This window comes from Eurosta solidaginis, chromosome 5, assembly GCF_040869045.1.
Source record: "Eurosta solidaginis isolate ZX-2024a chromosome 5, ASM4086904v1, whole genome shotgun sequence".
Lineage (NCBI taxonomy): Eukaryota > Metazoa > Arthropoda > Insecta > Diptera > Tephritidae > Eurosta > Eurosta solidaginis.
This window is the reverse complement of record NC_090323.1, coordinates 78,873,508-78,887,479: the sequence shown is the minus strand read 5'-3', so window position 1 is coordinate 78,887,479 and position 13,972 is coordinate 78,873,508. Positions and strand designations below refer to the sequence as shown.

At 39.3% G+C, this 13,972-nt stretch overlaps 2 protein-coding genes across 4 annotated transcripts in view; both read right to left on the bottom strand.

Annotated features, from left to right (window-relative positions):
- The window catches only part of LOC137233818 (trypsin-1), a 321,955-nt gene that overhangs the window by 63,955 nt on the left and 244,028 nt on the right, over positions 1-13,972 (bottom strand). The window lies entirely within an intron of this gene.
- On the bottom strand, positions 6,719-7,568 carry LOC137252751 (putative nuclease HARBI1). Its single transcript, XM_067788847.1, has 3 exons — positions 7,452-7,568; positions 7,181-7,379; positions 6,719-7,113 (listed from the first exon to the last, which is right to left on the bottom strand). Exons 1-3 carry the CDS (start codon positions 7,470-7,472, stop codon positions 6,719-6,721), a joined length of 615 nt encoding a protein of 204 aa, XP_067644948.1. The 5' UTR covers positions 7,473-7,568.

The following is a 13,972-nucleotide window of genomic DNA, read 5'->3' as shown; positions in this document are numbered from 1 at the left end:
AGGTGTTAATGAGTATTTTAAAAGGGCGTGGGGCTTAGTTCTATAGGTGGACGCCTTTTCGAGATATCGCCATAAAGGTGGACCAGGGGTGACTCTAGAATATGTTTGTACGATATTGGTATCAAATGAAAGGTGTTAATGAGTATTTTGAAACGGCGTGGGGCTTAGTTCTATAGGTGGACGCCTTTTCGACATATCGCCATAAAGGTGGACCAGGGGTGACTCTAGAATGTGTTTGTACGATATGGGTATCAAATTAAAGGTATTAATGAGGCTTTTAAAAGGAATTGGTGGTAGTTGTATATGTGAAGGCGTTTTCCAGATATCGACCAAAATGTGGACCAGGGTGACCCAGAACATCATCTGTTGGATACCGCTAATTTATTTATATATGTAATACCTGCCAAGATTTCAAGGGTTTTTTATTTCGCACTGCAGAACTTTTCATTTTCTTCTACTTAATATGGTAGGTGTCACAACCATTTTACAAAGTTTTTTCTAAAGTTATATTTCGCGTCAATAAACCAATCCAATTACCATGTTTCATCCATTTTTTCGTATTTGGTATAGAATTATGGCATTTTTTTAATTTTTCGTAAAGTGGCCGTGGTCATAGTCGGATTTCGTTCGTTTTTTGCACCAAGATAAAGTGAGTTCAGATAAGTACGTGAAGTAAGATCAGTAAAGATTGTCGATGTCGATTTTTGCTCAAGTTATCATGTTAAGGGCCATGCGGAAGGACAGACGGACGACTGTGTATAAAAACTGGGCGTGGCTTCAACCGATTTCGCCCATTTTCACAGAAAACAGTTAACGTCACAAAATCTATGCCCCTGCCAAATTTTAAAAGGATTGGTAAATTTTTGTTCGACTTATGGCATTAAAAGTATCCTAGACAAATTAAATGAAAAAGGGCGGAGCCACGCCCATTTTGAAATTTTCTTTTATTTTTGTATTTTGTTGCACCATATTACTACTGGAGTTGAATGTTGACATAATTTACTTATATACTGTAAAGATATTAAATTTTTTGTTAAAATTTTACTTTAAAAAAATTGTTTTTTTAAAAGTGGGCGTGGTCCTTCTCCGATTTTGTTAATTTTTATTAAGCGTACATATAGTAATAGGAGTAACGTTCCTGCCAATTTCATCATGATATCTTCAACGACTGCCAAATTACAGCTTGGAAAACTTTTAAATTAACTTCTTTTAAAAGTGGGCGGTGCCACGCCTATTGTCCAAAATTTTACTAGTTTTCTATTCTGCGTCATAAGTTCAACCCACCTACCAAGTTTAATCGCTTTATCTGTCTTTGGTAATGAATTATCGCACTTTTTCGTTTTTTCGATATCGAAAAAGTGGGCGTGGTTATAGTCCGATATCGTTCATTTTAAATACTGAACTGAGATGAGTGCTCAGGAACCCACATACCAAATTTCATCAAGATACCTCAAAATTTACTCAAGTTATCGTGTTAACGGACGGACGGACGGACGGACATGTCTCAATCAAATTTTTTGTCGATCCTGATGATTTTGATATATGGAAGTCTATATCTATCTCGATTCCTTTATACCTGTACAACCAACCGTTATCCAATCAAACTTAATATACTCTGTGAGCTCTGCTCAACTGAGTATAAACAAGTAAGGAAGGCTAAGTTCGGGTGTAACCGAACATTACATACTCAGTTGAGAGCTATGGAGACAAAATAAGGGAAAATCACCATGTAGGAAAATGAACCTCGGGTAACCCTGGAATGTGTTTGTATGACATGCGTAAAGGTATTAAAAAGTATTTTAAGAGGGAGTGGGCCATAGTTTTATAGGTGGACACCTTTTCGCGATATCGTTATAAAGGTGGACCAGGGGTGACTCTAGAATATGTTTGTACGATATGGGTACCAAATAAAAGGTGTTAATGCGTATTTTAAAAGGGAGTGGACCTTAGTTCTATGGGTGGACGCCTTTTCGAGATATTGCCATAAAGGTGAACCAGGGGTGACTCTAGAATTTGTTTGTACGATATGGGTATCAAATGACAGGTGTTAATGAGTATTTTAAAAGTGGGTGCGCCTTAGTTCTATGGGTGGACGCCTTTTCGAGATATCGCCATAAAGGTGGACCAGGGATGACTCTAGAATGCGTTTGTACAATATGGGTATCAAACGAAAGATGTTAATGAGTATTTCTAAAGGGAGTGGGCCTTAGTTCTATAGGTGGACGCCTTTTCGAGATATCGCCATAAAGGTGGACCAGGGGTGACTCTAGAATTAATTTGTACGATATGGGTATCAAATGAAAGGTGTTAATGAGTATTTTAAAAGTGGGTGGGCCTTAGTTCTATGGGTGGACGCCTTTTCGAGATATTGCCATAAAGGTAGACCAGGGATGACTCTAGAATATGTTTGTACGATATGGGTACCAAATAAAAGGTGATAATGAGTATTTTAAAAGGGAGTGGGCCTTAGTTCTATAGGTGGACGCTTTTTCGGGATATCGTTATAAAGGTGGACCAGGGGTGACTCTAGAATATGTTTGTACGATATGGGTACCAAATAAAAGGAGTTAATGAGTATTTTAAAAGGGAGTGGGCCTAAGTTCTATGGCTGGACGCCTTTTCGAGATATTGCCATAAAGGTGGACCAGGGGTGACTCTAGAATTTGTTTGTACGATATGGGTATCAAATGACAGGTGTTAATGAGTATTTTAAAAGTGGGTGCGCCTTAGTTGTATGGGTGGACGCCTTTTCGAGATATCGCCATAAAGGTGGACCAGGGATGACTCTAGAATGCGTTTGTACAATATGGGTAGCAAACGAAAGATGTTAATGAGTATTTTTAAAGGGAGTGGGCCTTAGTTCTATAAGTGGAGGCCTTTTCGAGATATCGCCATAAAGGTGGACCAGGGGTGACTCTAGAATTAATTTGTACGATATGGATATCAAATGAAACGTGTTAATGAGTATTTTAAAAGTGGGTGGGCCTTAGTTCTATGGGTGGACGCCTTTTCGAGATATTGCCATAAAGGTAGACCAGGGATGACTCTAGAATATGTTTGTACGATATGGGTACCAAATAAAAGGTGATAATGAGTATTTTAAAAGGGAGTGGGCCTTAGTTCTATAGGTGGACGCCTATTCGATATATCGCCATAAAGGTGGACCAGGGGTGGCTCTATAATGTGTTTGTACAATATGGGTGTCAAATTAAAGGTATTAATAAGAGTTTTAAAAGGGAGTGGCGGTAGTTGTATATGTGAAGGCGTTTTCGAGATATCGACCAAAATGTGGACCAGGGTGACCCAGAACATCATCTGTCGGGTACCGCTAATTTATTTATATATTTAATACCACGAACAGTATTCCTGCCATGATTCCAAGGACTTTTGATTTCGTCCTGCAGAACTTTTTCAATTTCTTTTACTTAATAAGGTAGGTGTGACACCTATTTTACAAAGTTTTTTTCTAAAGTTATATTTTGCGTCAATAAACCAATCCAATTACCATGTTTCAACCCTTTTTTCGTATTTGGTATAGAATTATGGCACTTTTTCCATTTTTCGTAATTTTCGATATCGAAAAAGTGGGCGTGGTCATAGTCAGATTTCGGCCGTTTTTTATGCCAATAGAAAGTGAGTTCAGATAATTATGTGAACTGAGTTTAGTAAAGATATATCGATTTTTGCTCAAGTTATCGTGTTAATGACCGAGCGGAAGGACAGACGGTTGACTGTGTATAAAAACTGGGCGTGGCTTCAACCGATTTCGCCCTTATTCACAGAAAACAGTTATCGTCCTAGGATCTAAGCCGCTACCAAATTTCACAAGGATTGGTAAATTTTTGTTCGACTTATGGCATTAAATGTATCCTAGACAAATCAAATGGAAAAAGGCGGAGCCACGCACATTTTGAAATTTTCTTTTAGTTTTGTATTTTGTTGCACCATATCATTACTGGAGTTGAATGTTGACATAATTTACTTATATACTGTAAAGATATTAAATTTTTTGTAAAAATTTTACTTTAAAAAAAATTTTTTTTTAAAAGTGGGCGTGGTCGTTCTCCGATTTTGCTAATTTTTGTTTAGCATACATATAATAATAGGAGTAACGTTCCTGCCAAATTTCATCATGATATCTTCAACGACTGCCAAATTACAGCTTGCAAAACTTCTAAATTACCTTCTTTTAAAAGTGGGCGGTGCCACGCCCATTGTATAAAATTTTACTTATTTTCTATTCTGCGTCATAAGTTCAAAGCACCTACCAAGTTTCATCGCTTTATCCCTCTTTGGTAATGACATATCGCAATTTTTTGATTTTTCGAAATTTTCGATATCGAAAAAGTGGGCGTGGTTATAGTCCGATATCGTTCATTTTAAATAGCGATCTGAGATGAGCGCTCAGGAATCTACATACCAAATTTCGTCAAGATATCTCAAAATTTACTCAAATTATCGTGTTAACGGACAGACGGACGGACGGACATGGCTTGATCAAATTTTTTTTCGATACTGATGATTTTGAGTCTATATCTATCTCCATTCCTTTATACCTGTACAATCAACCGTTATCCAATCAAAGTTAATATACTCTGTGCGCTCTGCTCAACTGAGTATAAAAAGTGTTGCCACTTGCTATACATATTTGTTTACATTAGCCATCATCCGGTGGCCAAATCCTGAGATAGATAAATAATTTTGCATTTAAATGCAACAACAACGATTTGAGCCAGACAAATCCAGATAGAAGTCTGGTTCAATTTGTGAGCAGCTTTGTTTAATAGGTTTTTCGATGTTCACTTGGCAGCACTAGCTGTTTTGAGAGGTAGAACTGTCAGTTTGATGTATACATAAACAATTTGTTAGCCATATTTAAAAGCGATTTGTTCAACTAGAAAGGTGAAAATGGACAACTTTAATAAAATGTATGTATAAAAAAATGAAATCTATAAAATTTTAACATATATTAACTATGTAAACTGTTTTAGTGAAAGAAGAATTTGGTCTAGAGAGGAGACAAGATCTTTTTTAAATGCGTACCTTGCTAGGAAGGAAGAGTTTGCCAGCATTAGGAGAAAAAAATATGCCATGGAGAATGTGCTGATGGATTTGGAGAGCCAAGGTGTATTGGTGAGTTCGATGTTAGCCCACGATAGACGTTTACAAAGTTTATTAATAATTTTTTCTTGCTATATTTGTATCTTAACACAGAGTCAACCAACGACGATGGAGATGCTTTCGGCAAAACTAAAAAATTTAATAAGGGCATATAAACAGAGTGTGGACAATAATGGCCGGACAGGAGCAACGCCATGCAATGCTCCGTTTGCTGATTTGATGGAGGAAATATTTGGTGATAATCCAGTTATATCAAATAACCACTCCATAAATTTATTCGGCCAACCTCTAAATCTTCCACCAGAGGATGGCACACCTAGCTCTTCCAACGAAGGCGGAAACGAAAAAAAAATTGCCAAAATGTTATAGAAAACAAAGAAGCTATAGACCTCCATTGAAAGAAAAAATAATGGAAATGAAAATTAAGTGCAGAAAGGAGCTTGCTGCCAACAAAATAAAGGTCTTCGAAGAGTATGCTGCAAAAAAATTGAAAAGATGGAGCAGGCGCAGCAATTAAAGCAAAAGCGGCATGAAGAAAAATGGCCATGCTCATAGCGTTTATGGATGCAAAAAAAAAACAATGTGATATATTTATTATTAGTATTTGTTATGAATTACCTTTTGTTCAACATGTGCTATTTTAAGCATGTATGTATAGTTATAGTTAGGAATATGAGTAAAGTCTGTATATATTTATAAACCTAGATAAGTTGTAAGTAGGAATGAACTTTGGAGCATTTTCGCGACACTTTTTAGTTTGAAAAATGTGAAGTCAACTTCTTTGTGATATTTTATGAGTACTTTTAACAATGGAGTGTTTTTTGTTTTTGAATATATAATGATGTAGCCTAGATTTTAGAAATATAATAGACGAATTTTCCTTACACCTGTACCTGGATTGGATGTTAGTGTTTTTTACTTTACCTGAAGCAGCAAATAATAAATAAATGAATTTATATGAATATAGGAACTTCAATCCAAATAAAATTTTTATTTCGAAGAAAATTTCAGTTCGACAAGTATTTTAGAACTAGAAACCTAAGCGTGTAAGTAAGTATAACCAACGACGGCGTGCTAATAACATTTGTATCAATTAGGTTTTGTAGAACAATACTACGCATACTTCCAGAAGCCGCTTCGTTCTCCTGCAGATGCATATTGCTTACATGTTCTTCATCCTCTGTCAAATTCTCGTCTTCAATGCTGTCGTGTTCCAAACAACAAATGTTATAAAGAATGCATCCACATATAATAATCCGAACGATCGATTGCAGGTCTGTATTTTCAGTGAAATGAAGCAGTCGTCTGAATCTCATTTTCAATAATCCAAAAGCATTTTCAACGACAATTCTGGTTGAAGAATGTAAATAATTGAATTGCCTCTGGGCTGATGTCATAAATCCATTATCTCGAAATGGACTTATCAACAATTCCATATTTGCGTAAGCTGAGTCTCCAAGCAAACATGAGTTGAATGGAAAAGTGTATGTCATATCATCTAACGCTCGTTGGTATAAACTTGATCGTCTCAAAACTCGACTGTCATGTAACGAGCCCGGTTCACCAGCGAATATGTCTATAAACATTTTATCTGCGTCTACACAGCTTGCAACTGCAGGCTATAAAAATGCTTCCGATTGAAATACGCTTCATTGTTTGATACTGGGGCTTTAATTTTTATGTGCGAGCAGTCGATACAACCAATCATATTTGGAATGCTCTTCATGGCATAAAACTTGCGTATATTGTCCCTTGCTTTGGACAGAGAAGGCCACTGAACATATTCACGGCCAATTGACAATAGCCATTCAATCACTGCCCTTATTACTCTCCATGCAGGTGACTCAGCCATGTTGAAACGATTCGCTATTTCACGAAACGTATTGGTATTTGCCATGTACCACAAAAGCATATATATCTCTTTTGCAGCTCCAACTTTGCAAAATCCTCCATGTTCTTGTTTAGAATAAAGTTCGCTTGTATTATACCGTTCTACAAAATGGTAAAAGACATATTTTTATAAATGACTAAGAAGGGTTAATTGATATGAAATTCTTACCAATTAAAATATGCGCAGTGGACCGATTCATTCTAAAATGTTTTCTGAAGTCCTGATCTGTATAACTATCAATTGTGTCTAAAAAATTTTTATTTGGAACATGTTCCTCTTCATTTTCCGAAGTGCTTCCTGATAAATTCATGAATTCTTCAGTCAAGCCGCTTGTATTTGCCGATTCCGATGACGATTCATACATAAACTGCAATATATTTAAATGATGGACATGAAGGAAAACACTTACTAAAAACAGCAATGAGTTTAAAAAACTTACTTCAAACAAATGTTCATCCATGTTTTTCGTTTAATTTTTCACAACGCTTTAATTATATCGGTTTGTTTACTTTTCTTCTTCTTACAACGAAAACGAGTTTTTGGTAGTGCTACCAACTCTCACAACAATGATCCGGACCATTCCCGTGAGAATTGAGCGTGATCCAGAGCTGTAAAACTCACTGGATGACCAAAATTATGTACTTTCACAGAATAAATTACAATATACCTATGTAGAAACTTATCATGCATAATATGCATATACACATCGTCCCGTTTATTCGTTAACCTCGTATCTACAAGTGAGACATTTTCGGTAAAGCTAACACGGTTGCCACACCATGTTTTCATTAGGGACCAAAATTCATCGAAAAGAAGGACCAAATTTTTGTTTTATTTTATTAGTATAAAATAAAAAATTTTAGGATGTTTAAAAAATAAAAAATGTAAGGCGCGATAACCTCCGAAGAGATCTAAGGCCGAGCTTCTCTTCCAATTTGCGTCGTGCTCCTCTTGATTTTTCCCTACAAATTGGACGGACAGGACCTACATGTTTTATGCCGACTCCGTACGGCATCTGCAAGGCAGATGAGTTTTCACTGAGAGCTTTTCATGGCAGAAATACAATCGGAGCGCTTGCCAGACACTGCCGAGGGGCGACCCCGCTTAGAAAAATTTTCTTCTAATTGAAAAATCTTATTTATAAAATTTTGATGTTGCTTTGCCCGGGAGTTGAACCCAGGGCATACGGTGTAGTAGGCGGAGCACGCTACCATCACACCACGGTGGCCGCCAATGTTTCCATATAAAATTTTACTAAACATAGTGAAGGCTTTCCTTTAATTCAAGCTGAACAAAACAAATAAATGTGCATGCGATCAAAAATGGTACCATATTTTGACATAGGATAAGTCTTTGCCTTACACCAACCAAACGTTGTGAACCTAGTGTAACGAATTTTACTTGCAAATCCTCTTATTTGCAATCCTCTGTCGAATCACTAAACTGTTGAATAAATAACTCCAATTTGTAATAATGCAAAATGGCGTTTATTAAAGTACTTCACAAAACACTCAAACTGTGCAACGAATAGCTTGCTTAATAACCAAACTGATTGATAGCTCAAATGAAACTCTACTATTCAAAATAATACTGCTCTTGCTCGCTAGATAGCGTCTTAGTCGAAACTGCTTGACAACTCAAATCAAACTGAATTCCAGCGCCTCTACATCTGCTGCCTTTTATACTCTCTGATATCAAAGTTCGCATCTTCTAGGCGCTTCCAGAATCTACTAGTCCATCAGCTCTCAAACTTCTCAGCTGCAACTACAATTGCTCGATTTACAGCTTCTCTTATTGCATACTTTTAGGAGTATCTCAGATATATGCATGTGTTTGTGTATTGATTCTCCGCTGCTCGTATACGTACATGGTACATATATGTAGACGCAATTATTGTTTCGTTTATGTAGATACATAATGATTGAATTATTGATGTGAATTCACGTCACTGCTTAGCATCGGCTTAGAGATAGCAGCATTCCTTAGTTTTGCTAATATTCGTAAAACTGCCCTCCACCTAAGTCTGATCGTCCCGATTAGACAAATCTCTCGATCTAAACGTTGCCAGCCTTTCCAAATGGACCACTTTCATTTTGGTTCGTGGTTTACCGATGGTTTGTATGCGGTACACTACATCGTTGATCCGTTTTACAGCTTTGTATGGGCCTTCCCAATGACACTGCAATTTCGGGGACAACCCTTTTTTACGTTGTGGGTTGTATAACAGCACCAAATCTCCTTCCTGAAAACCTTCTGAATTAATTGCTTTATCGTATCTGGCTTTCATCTTGTCACTCATAATCTTTGTTCGTTGCCTTATCAGATCATCTATTTCTCTTAGCTCTTCTTCCAAATCACTAGTGGATTTCTTGAGATTTCTCTCCGCATTGGCATCTATCCCAAACTTTAAATCAGCTGGCAGTCTAAGGTCATTGCGAAAAATTACTTTTTCAGGGGTTTGGCCTGTTGTCTCATGCACTGCTGATCGGTAAGCCATCAAGAATAATGGTATGCGGGTATCCCACTCTTTATGGTACTTGTCTACTACTTTCCTTAAGTGCTCCTCCAATGTTCTATTGAATCGTTCTACCATACCATCGGATTGAGGATGCAATGCAGTTGTCCGTGTTTTTCGAATGCCCAATGATTTACACATTTCCTGGAATACAGCTGATTCGAAATTCCTGCCTTGGTCAGAATGTAACTCTAATGGTACACCATACCTTGCAACCCAATTGTTTATAAACACTTCTGCTACCGTTTCCGCTTCTTGATTTGGGATTGGGTATACCTCTGGCCATTTGCTGAAATAATCCATAACTACCAGTACATATTTGTTTCCGCCGTTGCTAGTAGGAAATGGACCGGCGACATCCATAGCGATCCTTTCAAATGGCGCACCTGAGTTATATTGCTTCATCTCGCCATGACTTCGGGTTCTGGGCCCTTTCGCTCTGCTGCAAACCTCGCGTTCGCAATCCACTCATTGACCGACTGACGGCAACCAACCCAATAGAATCTCTGTTTAATCTTCTCGAGCGTCTTCGTGATTCCAAGATGACCTCCGGTTGGACCATTATGCAGCTCGCTGAGCACGTCAGGAATCCTCTTTCTGGGAACAACTATCAGTTTCTTCTTGCTTTTACCATCCTCACTCTCCCATACTCGATGAAGGCAACCGCATATCAACTGTTCCACTGTGCCCAATATGACTTCGCAATGGGAATCTCTGCTGACATCTCTTCTCTGTTTGGTCTTTTGTTTCGTTCGAGCCCTTGCATAACACGTGACAGATCTGTATCTTCTAGCTGACAATTTCTTAGCTGTTCCTTGTCCCATTAATATGTACATGTTATAGTCATTAGCCGGACATCTATAATGTCTTCATTAGCCTCGGCTTTTGAACAGTGCTTGCATTCCAAACTACATGGTCTTCGTGATATTGCATCGGCATTTCCATGGGTACTACCTTTCCGATGCTCAATGGAACAGTCATAGCTTTGTAGCCGCTCGATCCACCGTGCCAATTGTCCTTCTGGATTACGGAACTGCAGAAGCCATTTCAACGCCGCGTGATCTGTCCTGACGCGGAATCGCTGGCCGTAGAGGTATTTGTGAAAATGTTTAATGCACTCTACCAATGCCAACAGCTCTCTCCGTGTAACGCAATAGTTCCTCTCTGCTTTTCCAATCGAACGGCTGTAGTATGCAACTACCTTCTCATGTCCATCGACCAGTTGTGATAAAACTACTCCTATAGCATATCCACCTGTATATAGAATAAATGTTGCTCCTGGAATCGAATATGCTAACATTGGGGCAGAGCACAAACGCTCCTTCAATGTTTGGGAAGCCACTTCTTGCTCCTTCTTCCATTCAAAAGCTTTATTTTTCCTTGTAAGCTCATGGAGGCTATGGGCTACGCTGGAAAAATTTGGTACAAATCGGAGGTAATATGTGCACAGCCCAAGGAAACTTCTCAATTCATGTAGGTTCTGTGGCCTTGGCCAATCCTTTACAGCCTCTATCTTTTCGTTCGCAGTGCAGATGCCCTCTGCCGTTACCTTGTGACCAAAATAATTTACTTCCTTTTTAAACAGCGCACACTTTTTGGGACTTACCTTCAGACCAGCGCCAGCTATTCTCTGGAAAACTTCCTCCAAGTTCTTAAGATGTTCATAAAAGTTCTTGCCCAATACGATGATATCATGCAGGTACACCAAGCATGTTTTCCAATGTAGTCCTTTCAGTACCTGCCCCATGAGTCTCTCAAAAGTAGCTGGTGCATTACAAATTCCAAGAGGCATCACTGTAAATTGCCAAAGGCCATCACCGACACTGAATGCTGTTTTCTCTTTATCTTCCTCCTTCACCTCCACTTGCCAGTAGTCGCTTTTCAAGTCCAGCGTGGAAAACCATTTCGTACCAGATAGCGAGTCCAGAGTGTCGTCAATTCTTGGCAATGGGTAGCTATCCTTTTTCGTTACGTCATTCAACTTCCGGTAGTCCACGCAAAACTCATTTTTCCATCCTTCTTCTTTACAAGTACTACCGGTGAGCTCCATGGACTAGCTGATGGTTCGATGACGCCGCTGTCGCTCATTTCTTGTATGATTTGACTCACAACTTCCCGCTTCGCCAGTGGAACCCTACGTGGAGCTTGACGGATCGGCCTTGCATCTCCAGTGTCAATTTGATGTTTCACAACATTGGTGCGGCCTGGTTTGGAACCGTCCTGGTCAAATATGTTCGCGTACTTTAGGAGCAGTTGTTTTGCCTTACTCTGATAGGCTTCCTCTAGCCCCTGCGTCCATGCCGTGATGACATTTGAAAGATCAGTATTACTAGATGAAACGTGTTCCTGGAGCTGTTCACAGTTAATAACTACTTCAGCCTCTTGGCATCTTCCCAAAATAGCTCCTTTGGTCAGTTTGAGTGGTGACTTGAACTCATTGAGTACTCTTACCAGAATACGTCCATCTTGTTTTGTCATAGCCAGGGTTTTTTACAAGTATGTTCAGTGCTGATTTGTTTGCTGCTTCGACAACCCACAATTTGTTTGTCCCACAATCTCCATCAACCTTTGCCCAGATTACTGCTTCGGATTTTGGTGGTATTTGCTGACTCTCTTCCACCAGCACTCGTTTACTGCTGTAGCCTCTCTTGTAGCCGAAATTAAGTGGTGCATCCATGTTCTTATATCGCATCATCTTGCTTTGCATGTCGATCTTGATGCCCTGGTCGATTAAGAAGTCCACTCCAATTATGATTTCTTCAACAATATCTGCCACTATAAAATTGTGTAATACCGTGACGTTCCCAATTGCGACTTCACATGATACTTCTCCTAGAACCGTGCTGTCTTCTCCAGTGGCTGTACGCAATCTTGCTCCATGCAATGGTCTTATCTTCTTGTTGACTAAATCCGCTCAAATAATGGAATGGGATGCACCCGTATCTACAGTCAGTAAACGTTCCTTTCCATCCACATGGCCTCCGACAGTAAGATTGTTTGACCTTCTTCCAATTTGTGAGATAGAGATTATGAGGCATTCAATTGAGGGAGCCAGCTGTCGCCCCTTGCGGCTGACTCGCTTTAGTTTAACGATTGAGTGGACTTGGAGATTTGCTCATCTCCTTCAGCTCTGCGTTTACGGCCACCCGCATTGTTGGAGCTATTGACCCCGGTGCTGCAATGTCGTGGAATATGACCTGGGTTACCGCACTTGAAACATTTAATAACTCCGACATTTTTCTGTTGTGATCCCTTCAGTGCTTCCAAAATTGTGTCTACCCAATCTGGTCTTTCCACTTCCACACGGTGAGCTTTGTATGCTGGTTTACTCAATAGTGAGGCCGTTTCCTGAGTCAATGCATGTGATACCGTTTCAGCAAATGCCAGATTTGGGTTTGCGTATGTAGCTCGCTTCGTTTCCACGTCCCGTATGCCATTTATAAAACTCTGGATTTTTACCCTCTCGGTGTATTCCACGGGTGCGTTCGCATTTGCGAGATAAGCCAACCTTTCAACATCCGAGGCAAACTCGTGCAAAGTCTCATTCGCTCTTTGGTGACGGTTTTGCAACTCAATTTGGAATATCTGTTTCCTATGCTCGCTTCCATAACGTCTCTCGACAGCGGCCATCAATGCTTCATAGTTGTTCCGCTCTCCTTCGGGAATCGTCTGTAGGATTTCGGCTGCTGGCCCTTTCAATGCCACGAACAGAGCTGCAACTTTATCTTCAGCATTCCAGTTGTTCGCTGCCGACGTCTTCTCAAATTGGAGCTTAAATACCTGGAATAGAACAGAACCATCAAACGTTGGGGATTTTACCTTCAGAGTAGGCGTTGAAGTGATTGGACGGTTCAATTGTAACTCCTGAATACGATCTTTCAAAGCATCTATCTCGGCCTCCATTTTATCTTGTCGACCACTGAACCCTTCCTGAAACTGCGTTAGTTTCTCTTCCATACGCGATTCTAGTTGTGCAGAGATCTGCGATGATACCTGTGCTGAAATTTGTGTCGACATTTCTGATATACGTGTTTCTTGTGCTTCAATTTTAGATGTTATTTCTGACGACATTTCTGAGATACGTGTCTCCTGTGATTCAATCTTCGCTGTTATACGGTTCTCCTGTGATTCTAGTTTTTTTTCCATCTTGGATGTTATGCGTGTCTCTTGCGAAGCCAGTTGAGATGACATTTGTGACGACATTTCTGACATACGCGTTTCTTGTGCTTCAATCTTTGATGTTATACGTGTCTCTTGGGATTCCATCTGTGATGACAGTTGAGATGTTATTTCTGTCATTTGCGATTCCAGTTGGGATGCCAATTGTGACGACATGTTGGTAGATATTTGTGATGACATTTCGGACATTTGTGCCGATATTGCAGCCAACATCATGTTCAGGTCTGTGTTCGCCATTGTCTGCGGTATTTCATTTTTCTCTTCAA